Source organism: Babylonia areolata, chromosome 20, assembly GCF_041734735.1.
Source record: "Babylonia areolata isolate BAREFJ2019XMU chromosome 20, ASM4173473v1, whole genome shotgun sequence".
NCBI classification, from domain to species: Eukaryota; Metazoa; Mollusca; class Gastropoda; order Neogastropoda; family Buccinidae; genus Babylonia; species Babylonia areolata.
In genome coordinates this window covers 8,874,801-8,902,732 of record NC_134895.1, presented here as the reverse complement: position 1 = coordinate 8,902,732, position 27,932 = coordinate 8,874,801, and the positions used below count along the sequence as shown (strand labels likewise).

At 43.7% G+C, this 27,932-nt stretch overlaps 1 protein-coding gene across 2 annotated transcripts in view; it reads left to right on the top strand.

Moving 5' to 3' along the window:
* LOC143295013 (KICSTOR complex protein SZT2-like) overlaps positions 1-27,932 on the top strand; it is a 157,514-nt gene that overhangs the window by 4,811 nt on the left and 124,771 nt on the right. For both annotated transcript variants that reach the window (XM_076606549.1, XM_076606548.1), the window contains exons 4-19: positions 72-149; positions 704-796; positions 2,230-2,364; positions 3,792-3,963; positions 5,636-5,856; positions 6,980-7,119; positions 9,502-9,656; positions 10,885-10,981; positions 12,504-12,638; positions 13,208-13,357; positions 17,133-17,402; positions 19,661-19,975; positions 21,363-21,602; positions 22,058-22,136; positions 24,099-24,214; positions 24,826-24,988. In XM_076606549.1, coding sequence (XP_076462664.1) covers positions 72-149; positions 704-796; positions 2,230-2,364; positions 3,792-3,963; positions 5,636-5,856; positions 6,980-7,119; positions 9,502-9,656; positions 10,885-10,981; positions 12,504-12,638; positions 13,208-13,357; positions 17,133-17,402; positions 19,661-19,975; positions 21,363-21,602; positions 22,058-22,136; positions 24,099-24,214; positions 24,826-24,988 — 2,559 coding nt within the window. The remainder of the gene's footprint in view (positions 1-71; positions 150-703; positions 797-2,229; positions 2,365-3,791; positions 3,964-5,635; positions 5,857-6,979; positions 7,120-9,501; positions 9,657-10,884; positions 10,982-12,503; positions 12,639-13,207; positions 13,358-17,132; positions 17,403-19,660; positions 19,976-21,362; positions 21,603-22,057; positions 22,137-24,098; positions 24,215-24,825; positions 24,989-27,932) is intronic.

Below are 27,932 nucleotides of genomic sequence, written 5' to 3'. Positions count from 1 at the left end.
AGAAGATAAAAAGAAAAAAAAAATTACCAGTTTGCCATGAAGTAACACAGTGTGTTGTGTGATATTTGCAGGATGTTGCACGTGGACAGCTAATTTCTCAGGAAATTTTCCACAATTTCTGCAAGTGTCTTCGTGCCCTGGTCAAACCTGTAAGTGTCCATCATTTCTTGCAAACAAACTTACTTTTGTTTGTGTCTGTCTTTCTGTTTCTCTCTTTTATTTTTGTTTCTTTTTTTTTCTTTCCTTCATTTGTTTGTCTTTCGTTTCTTTCCTGCATCTTTTTCTTCATTTCTTTTTTTTTTGTTTTTTGTTTCTTTTGTTCCTCACACAGATTGTGAAGATTTGTTTTTATGTGCACTGATGAAATAACAGGTTTTTATATTGCAAGGTAAACATGCACCTATGCAAAAGCATGTGCATACACAACGTGTGCACATACACATGTTCAAACACACAGACAGACACAGAGACACAGACACAGATACATGTGCACACACACACACACAAACACACACACACACACACCACTTATGCATGTGCACATATACACATACACACACACACACACACAACCACACACACACACTTACATTCGATTGAGTGCCTTCCTAGGCAAGGCTACAGCAAAAAACCCACAACAAAACAACAAAAAACAAAGCAAAAGCAGTAGAGAAAAAGAAAACACAAAAAGATCTTTTTTCAGTTCCAGCTGCCTGGGAGTCAGCTGATGTTCCTTCCCAAGTTGTTCATCACGGTCATTGCACACACACCTGTGGTCTGCTGTGCTGCTAATCAGGTCAGTGCCTGTCCCCAGTGTATCGGATTGTGGAGAGTAATCCTTGAAAATAGCGTACAGAATTAAAGAAGAGTGGCAATTCACATAACCGATCTCTAGTCAGTGTTTGGTGTCATACAAACACAAACACGCCTGTCTTGTCCCCTTCCCTGAAAAACTGGCTGCCTAGAGTAAAAGCGGATTTACATAGAGGTGGATAGGTAGAATGCGGGAGTTACAGCCCATGAAAGCACAGGAGGAAGAAGTTTGTAGAAGGCAGGGCTCTGCCGCACTCAGCCTTTAGCTGTTTTCCAGGTGTGACAGGTACAGAAGTGTGCAGCATTCTCAGCAATGGCCCCTTGATGTAAAAAAAACACTTAACTGGCTGAAAGGATCATTGTGATGATGATGACGTTAATAATATGATGAGTGGCAGTAACATTGTTTTAAATACAGGTACTGTTTCAAGAGATTAATTTACGTTTAGTTTTCTTTTCCATCTGTTCCCTTTCAAGCTTGGTATAGTTGTGTGGTTTGATGATGTTGAACATTGTGTAAGGGGAGTCCGCACCCAGCCGCGAGTTCCCACCACCAAGAGAGGACGTGCTACTCCCCCATCCACCCGCCTCGCGCTGGGACACTTCGGGAGGTGACGCTCGTATCCTTTTCCCCCCGGTCCCCTTCATGACCGTTTTATCGGGACGAGCGTCCCCTCTGCGATCAGCGTCTGCAGACGCATCGCCGCGGTCCCTATCGGGAGAAATCATGAGCTCCGGGCCTGGGAGAGTCTCTTGGCGAGTATCTCTGCCAGCATCATGATCCCTGCCTTCGTAGGATGGCAAACGAGGCATAGTACCGCGCGTAAGCACCCAGCGAACAATTCGATCCCTAACAGAGAAAGGAAAGACAGGATTGACTCAGAGGTAGAAAAATACGAAGAAATCGAGGGGGCCGGGTCGAAACGAGTACACAGAATGTAAGCACAATATACATGCAAGCCGCATACAACAAAATAAGGCCAAATGACAACGCTTAATAGCCAAAAAAAGCGTTAGACGAGACAGAGCGAAAACCTGACAAGATGGCGTGGAGAGCCTTGGCCAAAGGAATGATTCAGCGCTTATAGCTGTTAGAGGCGTTTGATTGGCTAAGAGCGGGCCAGACTAAGAGGGGCGTCTTTTCACTGTTAGCCGCGCGAAATTTGGCCAAACAGAGCAAACCATAGGCCTAGTTTGCATCAGTTTGACATGGTAAGTATATGTAAACACCAAACATGGAGTATAATACAAACTCCTCCTTTTGGTTTCGTTGTTGTTGTCGTGGTTTATTTCTTTTTTTTGTTTGTTTTTGTTTTTGCGTGTTTTTGTGTATAAAATGTTTTCACGCCTGACATGGCCTGCTGGGCGTGTCAGTGAGAAGAGAGTTGTAAGCGAAGACTGTGCTGTGCTGTGCAGGTGTTGGTCCAAGGGGTGAGTGTGTCCCAGGAAAATGTGGAGAGAATCCTGCACTACACCCGCGACCAGCTGCACGGCCTGGAGCACAAACTGTCCACCAGTTTCACCAAACTCCTGGATCTGCTCAACGCAAGGGTGAGAGACAGGGTATTGTCCCAGGCTGTTTTGGAGGGGGTTGGCGGGGGAGGGGGAGGGGGAAGGATGTTGGTTAGGGGAGTGTTCTCAGCCCCTCATCCCTTGTCGCTAATCAAAGGGGCAGGTCAAGTCTAAAGTCAAAATGACTTTTATTGAGGGTATAAGATAAAGCTTATACAGCTTTTTTTCATATTGGATTTGGTGTGTTTCCAGCACTCATAAGTAGTGGTCATGCTTTCTGGACTAGTATTTTTTGTGTATGTGTTGTTTTGGCTATGTGTGTATACGTAAGCAGAAGATCAAATACACAATTAATGATCCTGTAATCCATGTCAGCTTTCGGTGGGTTATGCCCCACCATGGTAGTAGTAGGCCTCCTTCGGTCATGGCTGACCATGGGTAGAGTATATCCAATCTAATGTCTAATTGGGCTGTCTGCTTGGACCAAGCAGTGTCGCCTGTGACTGTAGAGACCGATGTGAGAGAGACAGTATCTGTGGCAGCGGTCACATGTGTAAGCTGATGCTGGTCTGTCGGCTGCCGTCCCTTTTCTGCAAGCTCGCTTTTCTGCTGCAGCAGCTGACAGTTTGTCCTCACCAATCCGTAGCTGATTCTTGAGAGTGCTTCTCCAGCTGTTGCAGTCATCTGCAAGGTCCTCCCAGGACTCAGTGTTGATCTCAAACGCCTTCATGTCATGTTTGCAAACGTCTTTGTATCTCAGCTGTGGGCGGCTGTTGCTTCTCTGCCCCTTGGCGAGCTCTCCATAAAGGATGTCTTTTGGGATGTGACCATCTTTCACGCGGCAAACATGGCTCAGCCAGCGCAGCCGACACTGTCTCAGCATGGTATACATGGTCGGGAGGCCAGTGTGAGTCAGGACTTCGGTGTTTGTCACCTTGTCTTGCCAGGAGAATCCGAGTATGCGCTGTAGGCTTCTCAGTTGGAAGGTATTGAGTCATTTTTCCTGACAAACATGTGTGGTCCACGCCTCACTGCCATACAGAAAGGTGCTGAGGACGCAGGCATTGTATACAGCAGGCGTTGCCCCACCAAATTCCCTGAAAATGATGGAGTATGACTGATTACATAGTGGGGGTAAAAGTGATCATACAACTAAAAGCCCACTCATGTATACGAGTGAATGTGGGAGTTGCAGCCCATGAACAAAGAAGAATATCATTCCCTTTAGTCATGGCATACCTCTAGGTGTGCATATGTGTGTGTGTGTGTGCATGTTTGTGTGTGTGCATATGTGTATATATGTGTGTGTGCATGCACACATGTGTGTGTGAGTATGTGATTTTGTATTCTCTGTGTTTGTGTGTGCATCAGGCATGTGTGTACGCACCTGCATCAGTTCACAATGTGTTGTATTTATTCCATGTCTTTGTGCATTTCCCACCATTTTCTGTCTCTTCTCTTGACAGAAAGTGGAAGGTGGTGTCAGCTGTGGAGACATGAATGAGGACGAGGAGCACAAGGCGAATCTGATGCACAAGTTGACAGAAGAGATTCAGTATGCCCATGAACTGGGCTTGGTGGACATGCTGCGCTGTGGACTGCTCGCTCTGCAAATGCTGCCTGAAAACTCCAGCTCTGGTAGGCTGTGTGAAATGACAGAGTGCTTGTTTGTGTGTGTGAGTGTGTGTGTGTGTGTGTGTGTGTGTGTGTGGTGTTTGTGTGGTGTAGGTGGGTGGGATGGGTGTTTGTGTGTGTGTGTGTGTGTGTGTGTGTGTGTGTGTTGTGTGGTGTTGTGTTAAGTTGTGTTTTGTGTGTGTGTGTTTGTGCATGTGTGTGTGTGTGTGTGTGTGTGTGTGTGTGTGTGTGTGTGTTTTCTGTCTCTGTCTGTCTGTCTGAGAGTGAGAGAAAAAGTGTGTGTTTGGATGTGAGTTTGTCTGAGTGTGTGGGCATGTGTGTGAGTTCTTGTGAACGTATGTATGCACTTATGAGCTGGCACTGCGAAAAGATATTACCAACTGATAAAAGAGGAACAGGCAGTTGAAATTGATCAAAATGAACTATGATTATTGTACTTTACTTACTCCAAAATGATTTGGATTATAAAGCACACCATCTGAATCAAAAAAAGTAAAAAGATTTTAACAATAGAGAAGGCACAACATGTCGTAAGGCACACATCAAGATTGAAGCAAAAAAATCAAAATAGAAAGAGTATTAATGAGTCAGATCATTTTTGCTGCAATGTTTGCACCTTCAACAGAAATCAATGTTGAGGCCCTGTTGTGATCATCGTCCCCGTTTCACATGTTGTGTCATCTGCTAGCTTGTCTGCTTTGTTGATCTCAACCTTCCTAAATCTGCTCATGATAATTTTTAGGGAACCATGCCAGTTTTTATGAAAGAATGTTCTGCTTTAGACAATAAATGCGCCAACAGACTTGGTAGGTGTGATTTGATGATGTGAAGCAGCAGTGACAGAAATTAATGGCTTTCATTTTCACCACTATGAACAATGTGTACTGCTGTGCTTGGATATGTGCCTTGATACAGTTCTGATCCGTGACAGCGTTTCAACAGATTTGAATAATACATTAGCATATTCTGTCATAAGGTGCATGGATTGAATCTTAGGAAGAAAAAATCATTGCTATATTGTCTGTAAAAAGTACGATAGTTATTTGTGTATGACAAATATGACAATCAGAACAGCAGACGAGGCAAATGCTATCCCCAATACGTGGACACAAACTTGATTATAGGGGACAGTGTCTAACCTAAGTTACATCCCCACTCTTTCGGCCAAGAGAGTTTATGACAGTTGTCATTGGGATGGTTCCTGAAAGGCTGCAGCTTAGAGCCAATGCAGTCTTGCCCCCTAGTTTGAGAGTTGTCCGTAGAATATCATATCTTCTTCTTCTTTGTTTGTAGGCTACAACTCCCACGTTCACTCGTGTATGTACAAGGGTGGGCATATACATGCATGGCTTTTTTTACACGTCCATATAGGCAGCCAGGGGTGTGCATGCTGGGTATGTTCATGTTTCCATAACCCACTGAACGCTGACATAGATTACAGGATCTTTAATGTGTGTATTTGATCTTCTGCTTGCGTATACACCTGAAGGGGGTTCAGGCACAAACAGGACTGCACAAATGTTGATGTGGGGGATTGGAAAAATCTCCACCCTCTACCCACCAGGTGCTGTTACTGGGCCCCCTCAGATTGATAGTTCAGCACTTTAGCCACACGGCTATTGCGCCTGTCAGATATGATATGACTAAAGGGATCTGTGTGACTTGTGTGGTGCAGGGATCGTGGTGATCACAGACGGGGTGGTGGGAGTGCCGGAGGCCAACCTGATGGAGGCGTTGCTGACACAGCTGCGCAACAGTACCATCACCTGCTCCTTCCTCAAGGTCGGCTCCGCCCTCCACCTGCAGCGACAGCTGGGGCATGTGCCCAACTTTGAACTCATGCAGTTCATCGCCACGGCAACCTTTGGTGGCTACTTCTTTACTTGCCCTGATGTGGTAAATTGCTTGAATAATCAGCTTTCATTTTTTTGTTTTCTTCAAACTTAAACTTCATCATTTTCTGTAGAAAGATCTGACAAAGTACAGTTTGTAACAGCTTTTTATGTCTCAGACTTTGAAACTGTTTTATTTTATTTCCTAAAATAATAAAAAGAAATAAGGATAATGGGTGTACTGTGTATGAAATTACGCATTGTTGTGAATGGAAAATCTTCCGGCATAATCTTTTGACGCATTTGCTCATCAGTGCAGTTCAGCTATGTTTAGGCCTGGAGTGGAACATGAACTGCACTAATGAAGAAGAAAAATCTTCAGGTAGTATGCAGGTGGTATGCTATTTCTGAGAAAATATTAACTAGATTTGTGATGGGCACATCGATTCTGTATGACTTCAGCATGCTGTCATCATAGCAAGAAGTCAAAGAACAAAATGATCCAATTGAAAAAATAACAAATTTTTGCATACACATACATGCATATCTGGGCATGCACACACATGCTTGCACAAATACTTTCAATGCCATAAACGCACACACATATATATATACATGCACATGCGCACTCACATGCAGACAGGCAGAACATGCTTCACACACACACACACGCATGCATGCACGCGCATGCGCCCACTAGCTTGTGCTCGCGTGCTTAAGCATGTATATACATGCTCTTGCACAGGTGTACACATGCATGCATGCATATTCATGTAATTTGACTCATATTGAACTGGTGTAAAATTATGAAAGGAATGAACACACACGCACACACACACACACACACACATTATTCTTGATGCCATTCAGATACTGTTGCTGTTGTCTGCTGCAGCTGCTGTTGCTTGCTTGCTTTGCTTTTGGGATGCTGATATTTATATATTGCGCAAATCTGTCTGTGCTTGTGTATGTGTGTGAGAGTTTGTATTTGAATTTGTGTATTTGTGAATGTGTGTGTGTGTGTGTGTGTGTGTGTGTGTGTGTGTGAGACACAGAGAGAGGGAGAGAGAGAGCGAGAGAGAGAGAGAGAGGAGTGGAGCTTGCAATGCATGTATCTGATCATGAACTGCAATGCCACGTGACTGCAAGGCGACAAAGAAGGAAACGTGTGTGATGTGTGGGTACAGAGCGAAGACGAGAGCGGTGCCCCCAATGTGTACCACCAGGCCATGTACTACTGGTCCTTCCAGAAGGGCTTGGAGGGCTTCTGTTACGATGGTTCCCAGGACGACCCTGACGTCATTGGCTCCCCAAGTTGGATTCACAGGTCAGACTTCATGCCTTTCAGAAATCGCTCAGCTGTTTCCCTCCTTCTCTCTGGTATAACTTTTTTTTTTTTTTTTTTTTTTTTGCAGCCCCATCGTCTGCACCATTTCAGTGTTGTTCCCATGCTACTCATTCTGAGTCCTCCCACAGCCACACTGCTGCAGTCTCAAATACTGGCAATCTGCAGGGAATTATCAGTGTTAGGTTGCCAGCAGGCCACACACCAGAGCAGACCCTGCACTGCTGCTGAGTCAGTTTGGTTGTGGTTACCAGTGCCTGTTCTTATTCAACATACACCACCTTATAACTATAAGCTCCCTGATGATGGAAATAATCGCTTAGTTGCTTCCGCTCCTTCTGTATAACTGAATCTACGTATTTATTTTGTATGACTCGTTTGATGGATGGAATAGCCAAGTGTCTAAAGCCTTGGACTTTCAATCTGAGGGTCCCGGGTTCGAATCTCAGTAACGGCGCCTGGTGGGAAAAGGGTGGAGATTTTTCCAATCTCCCAGGTCAACAAATGTGCAGACCTGCTTGTGCCTGAACCCCCTTCGTGTGTATACACAAGCAGATGATCAGATACGCCTGTTAAAGATCATGTAATCCATGTCAGTGTTCGGTGGTTTATGAAAACAAGAACATACCCAGCATGCACACCCCTGAAAACGGAGTATGGCTGCCTACAATGCGGGGTAAAAACGGTCATACACATAAAAGCCCACTAATGTACATACAAGTGGATGTGAGAGTTTGCATCCCACAAATGAATAAGAAGTATGACTCGTTTCATATTTTTCTTTTTTAATGACACATTGTATATCTTTTTATATGACTCAGTTTGTATGTTTTTATTGTATGACTCACTCTGTATAATCCTGTTATCAGACTTGTTTTGTATATATTTCTTTTGTATGGCTCGTTTTGTGTATTTCTTTTGTCACCTGATAATTTCTTTCGCATGACCCAATCTGTATGTTTCTTTTGTTTGAATCATTTTCTGTGAATGTCTTGTTTTTTGCATTGGTCTCATTCAACAACTCCTTCTGTATAGTTCTCTTGAATATTTCATTCTGTGTATTTCTCTTGTACAATTTCTCTCTCTTAGTGTATTCATCTACATTCTCTGTCTGTCTGTCTGTCTGTCTATCTCTGTCTGTGTCTATCTTCCTCTCTATGTTGCTTTTGGTAGACTGTTCATTGAATTTGAATTGACAATATCTGAATATGTTCACTGATTGTTCACCTGCACCACATCTTGAGGGGCAGTGGGCTGTACATGATAAAACTGTCCAAATATCTCTTTCTCTCTCTGTGTCTCTGTCTCTGTCTCTGTCTCTCTGTCTCTGTCTCTCTTTGTCTCTCTAGTCTTGCGTCCTAAAATCAATTTGTTAAACTTGTGCCACATGTGTATAAATTTACTGAGTTTCGTTAAATATGCGTGTGTTATTTATCTGCAGTGTACTACTTAGTTAAGTGTATATTGCTTGACAAAATATGATATTTGTCTTGTTTATCTATTTATTTTTTATCTTCTCAAATGTGTTTCTTCTGACACCCTTTCATGAGGGGCGATGGCGTATGTGAATAAACCATTCATTCATTCATTCTCTCTCCCTCTCTCTCTTTCTCTTTCTCTCTATATGAAACTGAATGGACATGGCTCTATCTGGGAGAAGCTAGTTATGACAGCACAAGACAGGCAGCAATATGAGATCTCTGGTGGTGACCTTATGTATTATACAAGGTTCGTAGGGTCCTTTCAAGTCCTTTTAAGTCCTTAGGAATTGGATTTTGGTCAAAAGGCCTTTTAAGTGCTTTGATTCAGCAAGTTGGTCCTTTTAACTCATCAGGAGGTCCTTTTAATTTTTGAAAGGTACTGTTAAGTCCTGTTTTATGAAGAGAAAGAGACTTGAGAACGAAACTGAAACACCTTCGACACCAAAACCGCAAGTTGCAAAGCGCGTTGAAAGATGCCGACACGATCGTCTGAAACTCAGTACTTACTGTAGGAGGATACAGCCTATAGGCCTAGGCCCTAACAGTAGTGCGCTTTCTGCTCGGTGGCAGACGCGAAGCGTGGTACAGTGGCTGTGAGTCACGCCTGCTGCTGCTGCTTTGCTTAGGCCTAGCCTACAGTGACGTGAATTGCAAAGACTAAATACGACAGTCAAATGGGATTAGCTGTTCTTCCGTTTATGAGAGGTAAGTGTCTGCTGTTCTGCATGTCAAATAGATTGGGGTGTACTGTAAAGTCATGTCGGCAAAGGTCCTTTTAAACTGATTTGAGGTCCTTATAAAGTCCTTTAAAGGTCCTTTTTTGGCTTCATGCCCACCACCTGGGAACCCTGATTATATATAATTGTGTTGTTGTTTTTTTCAGACGCCTGTACACACACCCAGTTCACGGCAGCAGTTTTGGGCAGGAGGTTCTGCGAAAGAGGCACTCGGAGCGGACGGTACAGGCAGGGCTGAGTGACGTTCTGTCAGTGCGACTGCGGGAAGGCTACACCATCAGGGAGGTTCATTTCCTCAAAGGTCAGTCTGGCGTCATGCGATGGAACTGCAGCTTTTTGTCGCAGTGCCTGTCTGTGGATTGTGTGTGCAGGTTGCAAGACATTTAGCTTGTTTTGGACTGCTGGCTGTTGACAGTGAAGTTATGGTTACAGGTGATGGTGAATTAGATTAAGTTTTTAAATTTTTTTTTTATCTTATTTTTCTGTTGGTTTGGGTTGTATAGTTTTACTTTTTTTCATGTGTGCAGTCTTGTCTTCTGTCTCTGTCTGTCCTTTCCCTCTTATCCTAATTTCACCTCAACAAAGCACCAGTTATTAATAACAGTCATTATCTTATTGCCTTTCTGTTGGTTTGGGTTGTATAGTTTTACTTTTTTTCATGCGTGCAGTCTTGTCTTCTGTCTCTGTCTGTCCTTTCCCCCTTATCCTATTTTCACCTCAACAAAGCACCACTAATAACAGTCCAGCACAAGAACAGTTGGAGATATTTAGCAACACTGTCTCACCAGCAACCATTAAAAAAAACAAGCATAAAATTAGCATTGTTTACAGTTTTGAGGAAACTACTATTATAACAGCAAGAACAGCAACAACTGCTGCAGTAACAACATATCACAACTTTCACAACCGTGTCAGCATCAACAACAATGTTTTTCACAGCCAAAGCACCGCCTGTGATAAAGGCCACAACGACAGTCAGCAAGCAGCGACCCAGGTCATTACAACAAATTGCATCATCTCTGTAGTGTCTGGCTTTAATGTATTTGTTTTTACATTGTATTTGTTTGAAGACAAGGAGTTGTAATTGATGTGCATATTTTGAAATTGGTGAGTATGGTTTTCTCTGGAGCTCCCTCTTTCGCTTTGTCAAATCTCTGTGCTCAGCTCTTTCAAGTCTGATCTTGAAAGCTGCCCTTTATCAAAAACAGCCCACCCCTCCCCTCCTCCTCCTGGTCAGCACTTTCTCTAGCTTTCTATCTACATGTATTTATGTTTTATCTTTCATTCCACTGAATTAGAGCAATGTATGTTTGTGAGTGAGTAGTTTGAAAGCACTTTGATTTGTCTCCGCACAAGATTCAGTGCCATGCAATTACTTGTTGATTGATTGAATCGTTTTATTATTATCATTTTTGGTTGTGGAAATTATTATATTGAGAATGATAATGATAACAGTAATGATAATAATAATAATGATGATAATAATATTTATTATTATTGTTATTGTTAGTATTGTTATCATCTTTCAGGGGGCAGTGAAATTGAGGTGAAACTGGTGCTGCCATGGCGAGACAGTGGCAAGGTGGAATATGGAGCTACTGCTGCTTGGCCCATAGAGAAAAATAAGTAAGTTCTGGCACTGCTTCTTCATGGCACAGGGTCACAGGCAGATACGACAGCATCTCTCTCTCACACACACATGCTCACGCCCACATGCATACGCAGTGACTTTTGACTGACAACAATTGCTTTCCTCCCAACCTGTCATGGTGGAGAGACAACTTTGGGAGAAGGATGGAGATTTTTTTTGCTGCCCCATCTTCTGCGTTCTTTACTGTTTAGCACTATTTTTTAAAAAACGAATATTTCTCTGTCTGAAATTTCAGCTGTACCCACAGTGCTGCAGTCACCACAGTGCAGCACCACCCTTTCTGTTTCTTTTCTTTCTTCCTGTCAGCCAGTGTATTTGTTTTACCATCCAAGTGGATTGTGCTGCAGGATTTTGCTAGGGACGTTCCTTTTGATGCTGTGGGTTATTTTATGTGCGCTAAATGCATCTTGGTTTGTCATTTCTTTCAAATGACTACCACCCAGACCAGCAATCAAGGTCTAGTGGAGTGGGGAGCAAACAGTTGAGCAACATTTCCATCTGACTGTCCTGTTCCTGAACAAAAACATAAACAGGCGTCTCCATAGCAACATCGCCATCATCATCGTCATCCTCCTCCTCCTCCTCCTTCATCGTCATCAGTATAAACAAAATAGTCTCAAAGTCTGTGGCCTTTCATGCCCTGCTCTCATGGTGACCTCAGTTTCGATACCCCTCCACTTCCGTGCTTGGGGTGAGTCCTGTCAATGTCGTCAGTGTCGGCAGATTCATGGGGGGCTGTTGTTTGAGGGACGTGGTGGCAGTCTTCACTCTGGGAGGGACGCTTACTCAGTCTGGCTCCGCGACTAAGCCATTATTGTCGTTAGTAGGGGGCTTAGTAGGTGGTGTCCTAAGTACGTTAAAACAGAACAGGCACCACTGAACACCACCGAAGTGACTCAACAGCGGTGCAGGGTCTCCTCTGGTGTGTGGCCTCCTGGCGACCTAACATTGATGGTTCCCTGTGGACTCCCGACGCTGGAACTGCGACGGACGAACCCAGGTGTGGCAGTGTATGGGGGAATCTAAATGAGCGGCGTGGGAGTAATGCCACTGAAACGGTGCAGATGAATGGGGCAGCAAAAAAAAACAAAAAACAAAAAAAAACCCAACAAAACATAAACAGGCGATATCCAGTATGGGTTATGTTTTGTTGGATGTTTCATCTTGAGAAAAATTATGAAAGGCTTTATCTTGAAGATGAGCAGATCATATTTAGTCAGTATGATGTTCAGTATCAAAATTATGATTGTTGTCTGTTGAGCAGACAAGTTTGAAAAATCTTTATGGAGGAAATCTCCTACACTTTCCAGTTTGATTTTGGTGTGTACATTTGTGATGAATATTGTCATAAAGACTGGAACTAATATCCATAAAAAAATGTAATTGTCATTGAGGGAACCTCTTCAAAGAGTATAACATTGCCAGTGGCTGAGAGAAAAAAAAAGATTTTATTTTTGCACAAGTCACACCAGTATTTGTTTCTCTACTTTTTTGCAGAATTCCAACCAAGGTGGAGATCTTTGTGGAAGGCACTTACGATTTCCTGCATGAAATCACCTGCAACTCTGGTCGTAAGATCAACAGTGTTTACCGCTCTGCTCACATCAAGAAGTTTTGGCAGTTGTTGCAAAAGTAAGTCCTTAACATAGGTTTGGTATTCTTGTTTATGTTGGTAGCTTGTTGCCCCGTACCAATGCATTCTGAACTCCTGAAGAAATAACTCTGTGTGCATGTGAATGCTTGTGTGCAAGTGCGTACATGCTTGAATATATGAGAGTGATGTCAGCATCATCTGTGTTTCTTTGCTTTTCTTTTTTGACTTATGGATGTGCACACACATGTGAGTCTGTTTGATAAATGTGTTTTAGTTGTGTGTGTGTGTGCATAAATGTGACTGTACAGTATTTCTAAATGTAAATTTAATTACACATACTTAACCGTGACCCAACTAGTGCAGACTCCGGCAGGGGTCTGACATTCCTGTCCTGTGCAAACTACTATTCGCCAATGCGGAAAAAACGAAAGGAATCCTATCTTATTTTTATTGGGAGCACTTTGTTTTTTGACTTCTTCCTAGTCAGGAAGGCTTTTGCCTGTTTTGTTATCTTTTTTCCATGTTGGAGATTTGCAGCAAGCATGAAGGGGATAGGATGTGTTTTGAAAGGTTGAGAAATCAATGGTGCATTTGACTGTGGTTTCAGCATTGGCCAGACGGACAAGCTGCTGGTTCACCTGCAGTCCTTTGACAGCAACCCAGCAAACTACGAGGTGCCTGAGTACATCCGCAGTGGTGTGCCCCTGTTTGTCCTGGACCCAGTCAACCCAGTCATCAACTCACAGCTCAGCAGCAAGTAAGTGGTCTGGTGACGCCACCACTGACTTTTTTTTTTAAAATTTTTAAAAAAAAATTTTTTTTTTACTGTTGTGATAAGTAAAAAAAGAAAAAAATGTTTAAATATAGTTTGGCATCAAAGATTACCTCTGCTTGTCTGTTCTCCCTCTGTCCGTCTACCCCTCCACATACATGCATGAATGATCAGTATTAGTGTCAGTAGCTTAAGGAGGCATCACTGCGTTTGGACAAATCCATACACACTACACCACATCTGCTAAGCAGATGCCTGACCAGCAGCGTAACCCAACACACTTAGGCCTTTAGAAAGGGGGGGAAAAAAAAAGGTAAAAAGAATTAAAGATGAAATAAGACAAAATTAAATAGATAAATATATAGTTGAAAAATTATAATGATAATAAAATAGATAAAATGAAATAAATTAGAATGAATGAATGTCAGTGGAATACTATTGTCAGCATGCATCAACTACCCACTGCAATGATGCCTATGGTCTGTACGCAATAAAACCTTAATTCGTTAATTCCTCGACACACATGTAACACACGGTGACTCCAAAAAGTCATTGTTGGACTCATAAAATCTGTGCATTCTCTCTCTTCCTCTCTCTCTCTCTCTCACTGTTTCTCATGTTATTTGCAGATGATGTAATTCTTTTGTCTGACACGGCCATAGGACTTCAAAATCAGCTGAACATATTAAAGCAAGAAGCAGATAGATTATTTTTAAAAGTTAATCTTGAGAAAACAAATGTAGTTGTGTTTAGAAAAGGTGGTTACTTATCTAGATATGAAAAATGGCACTATGGAACTGATGAAGTGAAGGTAACTAATGCTTATAAGTATCTTGGTATGATTTTTACAACTAAGCTGAGTTTGACAAGGACAGTAGCAGAAATTTGTAGAAAGGGGAAGAAGGGGGTTATAGAAATCTTAAGGTGTTTACGTAAGTTAGGCTCGATAGATTCATATATATTTTGGAAACTTTTTGATACTCAAATAGAACCAATGATAACATACAGTGCCGAAATTTGGGGACTTTCTGATAACAAAGATTTAGAAAAAGTACATACATTAGCTATTAAACGTTTTTTAAATGTTCCATTACATGCTTCAAATACTGTATTATATGGAGAAAGTGGTAGATACCCATTATACATTAAATCATGTGTGAAATGTATAAAATATTGGTTAAAATTAATAAGGCTACCCACATCGAGATTATGTAAGCAGGCGTATGAAATGTTAGTAAATGAACATGAGAGAGGGAAGGAAAACTGGGTATATTTTGTAAAGAAGACATTAACTGTAAATGGATTTGGGATTGTGTGGATGTGTCAGGGAGTTGGATGTGTAGAAGGATTTGTTTCAGAATTCAAAGATAGGCTAATTGCTTCATATAAACAGAATTGGCACGGTAAAATGGAAAGCACTGAGAAATATAGATGGTTTTATAGTTTTAAAAGTATATTTCAAACAGAAAAATATATCACAGTCGTGACAAACAAGTGGCACCGAACAAGTCTCGCCAGATTTAGAACGAGAACGATTGGTTTGAATGCTTATGAAAAGTGGTTTCAGACTGAGCCCTCGTTACTCTCCCCTTGTCCGATGTGCGGGCATTCAAGGGAGGATGAGTTACATTTTTTGTTTAGTTGTAAAGCTTATGACGATATTCGAGAAAAATGTGTTGTATTTAAAACAAATTCAGCAAAGTATGAAGATATTTTTGGAGTGCTTAATTTAAATCAGGAAACTTCACTACAGTCACTTGCAAAATATATTGCAGAAGCGAATAACATGCGACGAAAAAAAACTCAACAATAATAAAATAGTATCAGGTGTTGCTCATTGTGAAAAGTGAAATCTGTGTTGTCACTCTCATATGGAAAATATTATGTTATACATTTATATATGTTTTTGTTTTTATTTCTCTCTACATGCCATTACTTTGAATGGATGGTCGAACTGCACTTTGTTGCACAGATTGATTGATTTCGTTTTGGTTTTGGTTTTCATCAATATTATTACTATTGATGCATGTTGTTATTTGTATTATGAACCCCCATGTCATTAGGGCTGTAAAGCTATTGACATTAAAGTGTTCAGTGTTCAGTGTTCTCTCTCTTCCTCTCTCTCTCTCTCTCACCTCTGCTTTGTCGTACATATTTTTGGTGTTGTTTTTTGATTAAACTGTTGATATTATTTTGGTTTCTCTTGGCTGATTCAAGAACCACCAAGTATTCAGCCCTGAAATGGCTCCTTTGCAGTTGATTGGGCAATAACCAACATGAGTTGTTTTTATTTGACCTTTTACAGTCTTCATATGTCTCAGCATATGTGTGATCAGCATGACGGTAAGCAACAAAAGATGCAGGTGAATTTACCTTTTAACATTAATTTGGTTTTTTTGGTTTTCTTCATTCGCCTCATTCTGGAAGTAGAGTAACATGATTTGATTAGATTCAAATTGTCCTTTTAATTTTATGTCACTTTCTCTTTGACAGGTTTCAGGAACTGATGGGTATTAAACCCTGAAATGGCCTGGTTTGTAAGCAATGCATCATGATTCAACTGATTTCTTCTGCCTTTGACCCCAAACAGCAGTGCAACATGATTTTGATTTCTCTTTCCCTCCTCCCCCATACCCCTACACAGTGCCTTGAAGCTGTCATTTTTCACCTTGTTCTGAAAGCAGTACAACATGATTTGATTTGATTTCTGCACCCCCCCCCCCTCCTCCCCTCCAACTCACACCCCCAATAGCGACTCCAAGCTGTTGTCATTTAATTTGTTGTGGAAGCAGTGCAACATGATTTGATTTCTCCTTCCCTTCCCCCTCCTCCTTCCCCCCCTCCACAGTGACTTGAAGCTGTCATTGTTCACCTTGTTGTGGAAACAGTGCAACAAAACGATTTGATTTGATTTCTCTCTACAGTGAATTGAGGCTGTCGTTGTTCTTCTCATTCTGGAAGCAGTGCAACAACTTGATTTGATTTGATTTCTCCTCCACCTCACTCACACCCCCAACAGTGACTCAAAGCTGTCATTGTTCGTCTCATTCTGGAAGCAGTGCAACAACATGATTTGATTTGATTTGATTTCTCCTCCACCCCACTCACCCCCCCAACAGCAAATTAAAGCTGTCTTTGTTTGTCTCATTCTAGAAGCAGTGCAACAACTTGATTTGATTTGATTTGATTTCTCCTCCACCCCACTCACCCCCCCCCCCCCTTTCCCCCCAGCAGCAAATTGAAGCTGTCTTTGTTTGCTCTCTTTCTGGAAGCAGTGCAACAACATGATTTGATTTGATTTGATTTCTCCTCCACCCCACCCATCCCCGCAACAGTGACTCAAAGCTGTCATTGTTCGTCTCATTCTGGAAGCAGTGCAACAACATGATTTGATTTGATTTGATTTCTCCTCCACCCCACTCACCCCCCCCCAACAGTGACTCAGAGCTGTCATTGTTCTGTCTCATTCTGGAAGCAGTGCAACAACATGATTTGATTTGATTTGATTTCTCCTCCACCCCACTCACCCCCCCAACAGTGACTCAGAGCTGTCATTGTTCTGTCTCATTCTGGAAGCAGTGCAACAACATGATTTGATTTGATTTCTCCTCACCAGCGACTCGAAGCTATTGTTGTTCACCTTGTTCTAGAAGCAGTGCATTATGATGGGATTTGATTTCTTTTTACAGCGAATTGTGTCATTGTTCAACCCCTTTCTGGGAGCAGTGCGTTATGATTTGGTTTCATTTGTCCTCACCAGCGACTCAAAGCTGTCGTCGTTCGCGTCGTTCTGGAAGCGGGCGGTGATGCTGGACACGAGCGTGTGGCAGAAGTGGATGCACTCTCACCGGCTGGGTCTGGTGCTGGAGCAGGACCTGCCCCTGCCGCGCTACCTGCACGTGCCCAACTCCTCGGGCCGCTTCAACATCCTGCAGTGTCGGCAGGCCCTGGCCTCCCTCACCCAGCTCCTCCGACACTGGGCCACCTTTGTGCTGGCCGAGAACCACTCCTACATCAAGTTCCTGTCCAGGTAGGGGGTTGGAGGTTGGGGTGGGCGTTGTGATGGGGGTGGTTGCGGTGTGAATTGTGAATTTGGTGTGTGTGTGTGTGTGTGTGTGTGTGTGTGTTTGTGAGTCTGTGTTGGCGAGTGATTGGGGAGGGTAGGGGCATGGGAGGAAAGGGTGGTGAGAGATAGAGGGGGATGGGGTGGTGAGTGGAGTTTTGTGGGGAGTGTGGGGGGGGAGGCTGTAGGTGGGAAGAAATGAGAGGAGGGTTGGTGAAGGGCTGGTGGGTGGTGGGGAGGGATAGGGGAGAGGGTTGGTGGAGGGCTGGTGGGTGGTGGGGGGGGATGGGGGAGAGGGATGGTGGGGTGGTAGTGGTGGTGGGGAGGGATAGGGGAGAGGGTTGGTGGGGTGGTAGTGGTGGTGGGGAGGGATGGGGGAGAGGGTTGGTGGGGTGGTAGTGGTGGTGGGGAGGGATAGGGGAGAGGGTTGGTGGGGTGGTAGTGGTGGTGGGGAGGGATAGGGGAGAGGGTTGGTGGGGTGGTAGTGGTGGTGGGGGAGGGTTGGTAGTTTGGTCTGCTGCATGTATGGACAATGGGATTCAGGCTCTTGCAGGATTGGAAAACAGTCACCACCTTTACTCCATCAGGTGCTTCTGAGGTTCAAACATCACACCTGTGGATGGGAGTCCAGAGTTGTGCCATACAAATCAGTCCTGTGCATTGGAGGTGGCTGAAAATGCAGAAGAATGTCTCTACTTGTGTCTAACATGCAGCAACAGGATCTCTTAGGTGTATTGTCAGCAATGGTTGAACTGTGGCTTTGATGCCACTGGTATTGGTCTCAGAATCACTGATTTCTCATAGTGCATTGGTATATTTTCACACTGCACCTTCAATTATCTCCTTGCTTATGATGTAACAGCAGTGCATGTGTATATTTGGATTTTTTTTCAGGAAAGGTGATGTGGAAATAATTTTTAAAAAATCAAAACACATGCAAAAGCTCTTTGGCATTTCTAGAATTTGTTTCAGGAATCGCAGATGAGTGAATTTCACATTTTAGCCATGTGGAAGCTGTATTCAGTCAGAAAGCAGTATAGGTAAGTCTGAAGGGAAATGTCCAAGGTTGTAGATGTTTGATAACACAGAGTGAAAGGAATGGAGAGAGCTGTGTTTTGCTCAAGACTGTCGGTCACTGCCTGCTCCATGAACACATTCCGCTGATTTATGTGTCCATGCTCACCTCACTACCTGTCTGTCCAGCACTACCTTTTTTGTCACTGTTGCATTGTTTTGATCTTTCATATTCCATTTCATTTCCAGTCACCTTTGTGCAATCTCAGTTTGTGTGGGTGTGGGTGTATGTGTGTGCATGTGCACACATGCATGTACCATAAAGTTCGGTCTATTGAGCGCACTGGTATATAAGCCGCACCCACTAAATTTAGGAAAAAATTGAACTTTATACATACATAAGCCGCACTGGCTTATAAGCTGCACTTATTTGTGGTACCGGAACACATACTGATACTACAGAAAAGCTGTCAATACTGTAGGTTATGAAATAAACACAAGCGGGAACAACACAAAGAAAAGCAAGCGAAAATACTGCTAGTGCCACAAAAAGATAATAAATAAACACAACGAAAATAAGATCCATAATTTAGGGATAGTCACATTTATTCAACGTCATCCTGCTCAGTGAATCCACTGAAATCTGCGTCTTCAGTGTCCGAGTTGAAGAGAACCAGCACAGCTTCCTCCACCATCTTGTCACTGACTTCAGCCTCGCTTTCACTTCATGAACATGAAGGTGGAGGTCGCTGTTGGCTCATTGCTTGCACTGTCGTCTGCTAGGTCGATCGCCTTCAATTTGAAGGCTGCATCATAGGCATAACGTCACGTTTTCGGCATGATGAGGGTGTACACTTGAGCAGAGTAGAACTGAATGCTGATCTGAAGGCTTTAATGTGTGTGGATTTGATTTATAAAATGTGAACAGTTAGCACACTATCCTGAAGCTCATCCAAAAATTCATGGACAGAAATCATGATTTTGCTGAGTTGAAGGGCAGCTAAGAATAGATGAGAACGTGACACTCCAGGGATCGTTAAAATCCTCAAATAAGCCGCATCATTGCATAAGCCGCAGAGGTTGAAGCTGGAGTAAAAAGTCGCGGCTTATAGACCGAACTTTACGGTATGTATGTTTGCATGATTTTAACAGTGATGCACCGTTCTGCCGTGCAGGCCAACCATTACTGTGCTCATTTCTCTCTGCTGCAGGAGTCCAGACAAGCCACCATCATTTTTCTGCCTGCTCCGCCTGACATCCAAACCACCGTACATAATCCTGCGCTTGGGGTTCCTGGGAGGGACGCCAAGCTTCAAGCGCCGGGAGGAGATTCAGGCCTTGAAGCAGGCACTGGCCCAGCTCAAGTTCCCACAGCGGAACACTCAGAAGTCGGAGAAGAAGTCCGTGCTGAAGGTGACGGCAGACAGCAAAGGGGCACAGGAGCGCAAAGCACCGCTGCAGAGGGAGTGGTCAGAGATCAACTGCTGCACCCTGCTGCGCAAGCCTGTGGAAAAGATCCTCATCAGGTACTGGTGTACCATGTCTTTTGGTCTGTATGGCGATACTTTAATCCTCAACTTTGACCAGCGTGCCTTATAATATGATGTGCTTAATGACTGGTTAAAAACAGTCAAAATGCTGTTGTGATTTAGAATGGTATCAAGATTGACCTCCCAGTTCAGAATTATGACATTAGTTCTGGTTAAAAACGAATGAAACCTTCCTATGATTCAGAATAAAAACAGCTCACGAACACCTCTGATACACACAGACAAGGCGCTGGAGGGATCAGGAGTAGGACTGATTGAAGAAAATGGATATTGACAGAGCAGACAAGAGAGCAGATGATGCAACATTTGAAGAGAGTTCTGGTGTCCTCAGGACCTTGACATTGCACTTGACTGAAGTAGCAGACATGACCACAGCAACAACACAACAGTGATTGACTCATCAGTGCTAAGCTTCTTGTTCATCATCTGGTTGTGCGTCTTATTATATACTGCATGATATGTATTATCAAAATCAGATTAAAAGAAATTTTTGAGGATGCACCTTATAATCCAAAGCTTTTTGTGGTTGTAAAATAAAATGAAATGTATCCCCAATAATGTGAATGAAATCCATAGTTCACTTAAGTTAGTCTCAAAAGAACACAAAAGAACAAAATTACAGCTCTCATTAGTCTTCATTCAGATGATGTAAAGCTTGTTTGCAACACCTGTGTATTCTTCATTTTGATGGTTTGAAACAGTTGTTTTTTTTAAACAGCTATTCTTTATTTTGCTTACAGCAAAGCATAATCTTTATTACCTGAGTTCATCTTAATTTTGATGGAAAATATGCTACAGTGCAGTGCCATCTTTTTTTCTTCTTTTTTTTTCTGCCTGCAAGTTTATTTGCTTCACTATCAAAGTGGATTTTTTCTGCAGAATTTTCCAGGGACACCATTTTCGTTGCCATTTGGTTCTTTCAGTTGCTTGATGTGCATGCTACACAAGGGACTTTGGTCTACTGTCTCTTTTGAATGACTGGTGCCTTGACCACCTCTCAAGGTTTAGTGGGGTGTGGGGGGTGGGGCAGAAGACACTGACAAGAGTGGGTTTTGATCCCGTGCTCTGATTCTTTTGCTGCTAGGCGAACGTGTTACCCACAAGGTCACCACTGCACTTCATTCGTTTTCTGCATTACATGGATATATATCGGAACATTGCCCTGGTGTGTGTGGAGAGAGGAACACACTCACAGACACACATGCAGACACACAGCCACAGACACACACATACACTCAGACATACACACGCACGCACGAGCGCATACACGCACACGCATGCACGCGCACGCACGCACACACGCGCACACACACACACACACACACACACACCTCTGTCATTGTGTGTTTTGCACCTATCGCAGGTACGAACAGAAGCCAGAGGATCTGACTGTGGTGGATGACCTCCCCTTCACGGTGCCGAAAGACGAAAGGGAGGGTGGAGGGGGTCAGGGGTCGATGACGATGAGGCGTCCAGTCAACAGCAAGTTCACCACTCTGTCCCACTACCTGGTCCACCACCGCTGGGTGTGGTCGATGCAGGCCGACAGCTCCGTGCCTCTCTCCCCCCACACTATGGCTAAAGTGCTGCAGACCTTGACCAAGTGAGGCTGTGTGTGTGTGTGTGTGTGTGTGTGTATACGTGTGTACATGCATGTGTGTGTGTTTGTTTATATGTGTGTGTGTGTGTGTGTATTTGTGTATGCAAATTCATGGACTGTCATTGAAGGTGGCAGTTTTTACCTAGGGAGGCAGTGTGGGTGGTGGGTGATGGGCATTGGACTGGGTATGGTTTAGCCAGTGGAAGGTACTGTCGAACACCACTTAAGTGACTCAGCAGCAGAGGAGGGTCTCCTCTGGTGTTTAGCCTCCTGATGACATGGTATGTAGAGCTCCTGTGGACTTCTGGCACTGGGACTATGGTAGATGAACTGGGGTATGTTTTGTGTTTGGGGGACATGGGATGAATGGTATGGGAGTGATGCCACAGAAATGGCTCAGATGACGGGACACACGCACAAAAAAATATGATTTTTTGTTTTTGTTTTTGTTTTTTTAGGATTCGTTTGCAAGAAGGGTTCCATTTTGCCTCTGCCAATTCGGGTGTCTGCAACATGGTGGTGGAGGTGGACATGATGGTTAGTGCATTTTGATTGGCTGTGAACACTTCCGGTTTGTGTGTGTGTGTGTGTGTGTGTGTGTGTGTGTGTGTGTGTGTGTTTGAACTTACTTGCATGTTACAAGCACTTTATGTACACAGCATGTCACCTGCACAACACACATACCAGTTTTATAGTGTAACTTGTACGAATGTGTATGTGTAAAATTTTGTCATATTTCATTATGTTTTATGCTCTCCCTCTTCCTCCACTTCCTGCCTCTCTTGCTCTCCTCCTCACTAACTCATTTCTCTCCGTTATTTCTTCCCACACATACACAACATGTTCACAAGTTACATAATATTGTTGTTTATCAGTTCAAAAAGCATATGACAAGTGTATATGATATACAATGGTTTATGCACACACTCACGTGATTTCACAATACATAGCTTATAGTCCATGGACAAATGCTCACTGTCATATAACTATGCCAAAAATTGGAAGACAGTGTTTGAATATATAGTGGTAAGACTGTCAGTGGGATAGAGTCTAAATGTGTAGTGGTGTGACTGTGAGTGAGATATAGTTCGAACATATAGTGGTATGACTGTGAGTGAGATATAGTTCGAACATGTAGTGGTATGACTGTCAGTGAGATATAGTTTGAATATGTAGTGGTATGATAATAATCATAATAATACATAGTTTTTCTATGGCGCGATATCCAGCACCAATGCTGCTCAAAGCGCCTTACATCATAGTTGACTATAAACATGCTTTAAAAAAACATATCAGCCGCTATCTGACAATGGAAAACATGCAAGTAAGTATGACTGTCTGTGAGATATAGTTTGATTTATGTAATGGTATGACTGACAGTGAGATAGAGTTTAAATTGTAGTGGTGTGACTGTCAGTGAGATAGAGTTTAAATTGTAGTGGTGTGACTGTCAGTGAGATAGAGTTTAAATTGTAGTGGTATGACTGTCAGTGAGATAGAGTTTAAATTGTAGTGGTGTGACTGTCAGTGAGATAGAGTTTAAATTGATGATTGTCAGTGAGATAGAGTTTAAATTGTAGTGGTGTGACTGTCAGTGAGTTTGTTAAGTGATATGACTGTCAGTGAGATATAGTTTGAATGTGTAGTGGTATGACTGTCGGTGAGATAGAGTTTAACGTGTAGTGGTATCACTGTCAGTGAGATAGAGTTTGAACATATAGTGGTATGACTTTCAGTGAGATATAGTTTGAACATGTAGTGATATGACTGTCAGTGAGATAGAGTTTAACGTGTAGTGGTATGACTGTCAGTGAGATATAGTTTGAATGTGTAGTGGTATGACTGTCAGTGAGATATAGTTTGAATGTGTAGTTGTATGTCTGTCAGTGAGATAGAGTTTGAATGTGTAGTGATATGACTGTCAGTGAGATAGAGGTTAACATGTAGTGGTATGACTGTCAGTGAGATATAGTTTGGTTTGAACGTGTAGTGGTATGACTGTCAGTGAGATATAGTTTGAACGTGTAGTGGTATGACTGTCAGTGAGATATAGTTTGAACGTGTAGTGGTATGACTGTCAGTGAGATAGAGTTTAACGTGTAGTGGTATGGCTGTCAGTGAGATAGAGTTGAACATATAGTGGTATGACTGTCAGTGAGATAGAGTTTGAACTTGTAGTGGTATGTCTGTCAGTGAGATAGAGTTTGAATGTGTAGTGGTATGACTGTCAGTGTGATAGAGTTTGAATGTGTAGGGGTATGACTGTCAGTGAGATAGAGTTTAACGTGTAGTGGTATGTCTATTAGTGAGATAGAGTTTAACGTGTAGTGGTATAACTGTTAGTGAGATAGAGTTTGAACATGTAGTGATATGACTGTCAGTGAGATAGAGTTTAACGTGTAGTGGTATGTCTGTAAGTAGACATCCTCCGTGGCCCCCAAGCTGTACAACAACACAACCATGTGTGTGTGTTTTTTTTGTGTTTTTTTTGTGCTCCAGGACAGCAAGTTTGCACCGGCCTCCGTGTGTCAGGGAGAGGTGAATGATGATGAACACCAGACCTGTGTGGTGCAGTACATTCTCTTCCCCCCGCACAGCAAAACCTCCAGGGACAGGTGGGTCACAGTCACCGGGAATCACTGACAGGAGACATACACACACATACACATGATGCGCACCAGCACATGCATGCACACACACACACGTGTATGCACTCCCCAACCACCCCCCTCCCCACACACACTTGCACTCAAGTAAACATGACCATACACACATACTCACACACACACACACACACACTCGCCACACACACACACACACTCACACTCACCACGCACACTCACACTTACCACACCCATACACTCACCCTACCCATACACTTGCGCACACACAGACACCCCCCCAGCCCCCCACCCCGTACACACACCCTTGCATACATACTCTCTCACACACACGCACATCCTTGCGCACATACTCACACTCACACATACACCCCCCCCCTTCCCCCGCAAAAGAGCTAGGACCTGGAACATCTCTTATCTTTTTTTTTCCAGTCTTACATCACTTGAAAGAGGAAAGACAAAAACAATGTGAGATTGCTATCACAAGACATGTGCAATATCCTTCAGCTACAGATGCCGTAACAACACCACTAAGAAGATGGAAAACAAAACAAAAGTCAGGTGCTTACGAAACAAAACTTTCCAACACCTTTTTTCTGCTGCAGCGTGTCGGAAGAAGACATGGATGAGATGGAGACGACCGAGGACGACCGGGAAATCCAGATTGTGACGGAATGCTGGGTGGAGCCTCAGTTTGGTGTGTGCATCAACAACACCCCGGAGAGGCTGCATTTTGAGCACCTCAACTGTGTTGAGCTGTCCAGGGCGGTGAGTTCGGCTGTGCTGTGGTGTGGTGTGATGTCTTTGTGGTTTGGTTTCCTGTGCTGTGGTGTTTTGTGGTTTGGTTTCCTGTCGTGTGGTGTGGTGTCTTTGTGGTGTGGTGTGGTGTGGTGTGTGGTGTTTTATGGTGTCTTTGTGGGTTGGTTTCCTGTGGTGTGGTGTGGTGTTGTGTGTGGTGTGGTGTGGTGTCTTAGTGGTGTGGTGTGGTGTGGTGTCTTTGTGGTTTGGTTGCCTGTGGTGTGGTGTGCTGTGGTGTGGTGTGGTCTGGTGTCTTTGTGGTGTGGTGTGGTGTCTTTGTGGTGTGGTGTGGTGTGGTGTCTTTGTGGTTTGGTTGCCTGTGGTGTGGTGTGCTGTGGTGTGGTGTGGTCTGGTGTCTTTGTGGTGTGGTGTGGTGTGGTGTCTTTGTGGTGTGGTGTGGTGTGGTGTCTTTGTGGTGTGGTGTGGTGTGGTGTCTTTGTGGTTTGGTTGCCTGTTGTGTGGTGTGGTGTGGTGTGGTCTGGTGTCTTTGTGGTGTGGTGTGGTGTGGTGTCTTTGTGGTGTGGTGTGGTCTGGTGTCTTTGTGGTGTGGTGTGGTGTGGTGTCTTTGTGGTGTGGTGTGGTGTGGTGTCTTTGTGGTGTTGTGTGGTGTCTTTGTGGTGTTGTGTCTGTGGTTTGGTTTTCTGTGGTGTGGTGTGGTGTGGTGCGATGTGGTGTGATGTCTTTGTGGTTTGGTTTCCTATGGTGGTTTGTGGTGTCTTTGTGGTGTCTTTGTGGTGTTGTGTCTGTGGTTTGGTTTTCTTTGGTGTGGTGTCTTTGTGGTGTGGTGTGGTGTCTTTGTGGTTTGGTTTCCTGTGGTGTGGTGTGGTGTGGTGTGGTGTGGTGTGGTGTCTTTGTGGTTTGGTTTCCTGTGGTGTGGTGTGGTGTCTTTGTGGTGTTGTGTCTTTGGTTTGGTTTTCTTTGGTGTGGTGTGGTGTGGTGTTTTTGTGGTTTGGTTTCCTGTGGTGCAATGTGGTGTGGTATGTGGTTTCTTCTCCTTGTGGGCTGCAACTCCTACATTCACTTGTATGTATGTGAGTGGGCTTTTACATGGATGACAATTTTTACCCCTCCATGTAGGCAGCCATACTCCATAAACATCTTGAATGATCTTTTCAGCCACTTTATCTGTCTATGCACACTAATTAAGCTTTGACTCCAGGAACTATTTGTTATTTTTGTTGAAAAATAATTAACCAACCTCACACACACACACACACACACACACACACACACACTCACGATGCACACACACATGCACACGATCGTGGGCTGCAATTCCCACATTCACTCGTATGTACGTGAGTGGGATTTAACGTGTATGACCATTTTTACCCCACCATGTAGGCAGCCATACTCCATTTTTGGGGGTGTGCATACTTGGTATGTTCTTGTTTCCATAACCGACCAAACTCTGACATGGATTACAGGATCTTTAACATGTGTATTTGATCTTCTGCTTGTGGATACACACGAAGGGGGTTCAGGCACAAGCAGGTCTGAACATGTGTTGACTCGGGAGATGGGAAAAATCTCCACCCTTTACACACCAGGCGCCGTTACCGAGGTTCGAACTCGGGACCCTCAGATTGAAAGTCCAATGCTTTAACCCCTCGGCTGTTGTGCCCGTCGGTGTGTGGTTTGATCTGGTGCTGTCTTTGTGATGTGGTGTTGCATACAGACTGGTTTCAGGCATGGTTGAAACGGAACAGAACAAAATATATTTATATTTTACAAGGTTAGTGGAGTAAGCACAACTGCTTTTCTGCAAGCAGCCCTCAAGGGATTTAAAAACAACAAAAACCCATGCCAAACCTTCAAACACAAACAAGTAAAACCCATCACAAAAAAAACCCAACTGAAAAAAGAACTCCACCTGATACCCCCCCACCCTTCCCTCTCCCCCAGTCACCACCCCCCCCCCCCCCCAAAAAAAAAAAAAAAAAAAAAAAATCTGACTCACACACTCATTACACATGAAAAAAAGGTATGAATGTGAGCATGGGCATAACATTTATGTGCAAAAACAGGGTGTTGGGTAGGGGTGAGGTGGAAGGTGTGCTTGGCATGATATGGGCAGCACGACACGGTGTGAGGGAAATGGCAGGTGTGGTGAAAAATGGGTATTGGGTGGTGCGTTGTGGTGTTTAGATGCTGCGTTTTGGTTTGCAATGTTTTTTAGGATGTGGTGCCAGTGGGGATATGGTAGTTGTAATTCCCTTTTTGCTGACTACAAAAGGCAACTCCTTTAAACATCTCATCAAAAGAACTGCACTGACTGAAGTAGAGTGGAACATTGATGGAATACGGTGTTGGCATGGTGTGCCGCATGGTTGTCCTGGCCGGGTGTTGGTGTGGTTGTATGTGTGATGGTGTGTGTGGTGGTGTGTGTTATCGTGTGTGTGGTAGTGTGTGGTGGTGTGTAGTGGTGTGTGGTGGTGTGTGTGATGGTGTGTAGTGGTGTGTGTGATGGTGTGTGTGGTGGTGTGTGGTGGTGTGTGTGGTGTGTGTGGTGGTGTGTGTGATGGTGTGTGTGGTGGTGTCTGGTGGTGTGTGTTATGGTGTGTGTGGTGGTGTGTAGTGGTGTGTGGTGGTGTGTGCGATGGTGTGTAGTGGTGTGTGTGATGGTGTGTAGTGGTGTGTGGTGGTGTGTGTGATGGTGTGTAGTGGTGTGTGTGATGGTGTGTGGTGGTGTGTGGTGGTGTGTTTGATGGTGTGTGTGGTTGTGTGTGGTGTGTTTGATGGTGTGTGTGGTGGTGTGTGTTGGTGTGTTTGGTGTTTGCTGTGGTGTGTGTGGTGTGTGCTATGGTGTGTGGTGGTGTGTGTGGTGGTGTGTGTGATGGTGTGTGATGGTGTGTGCTGTGGTGTGTGCTGTGAGTGGTGGTGTGTGTGGTGTGTTTGGTGGTGTTTGTGGTTG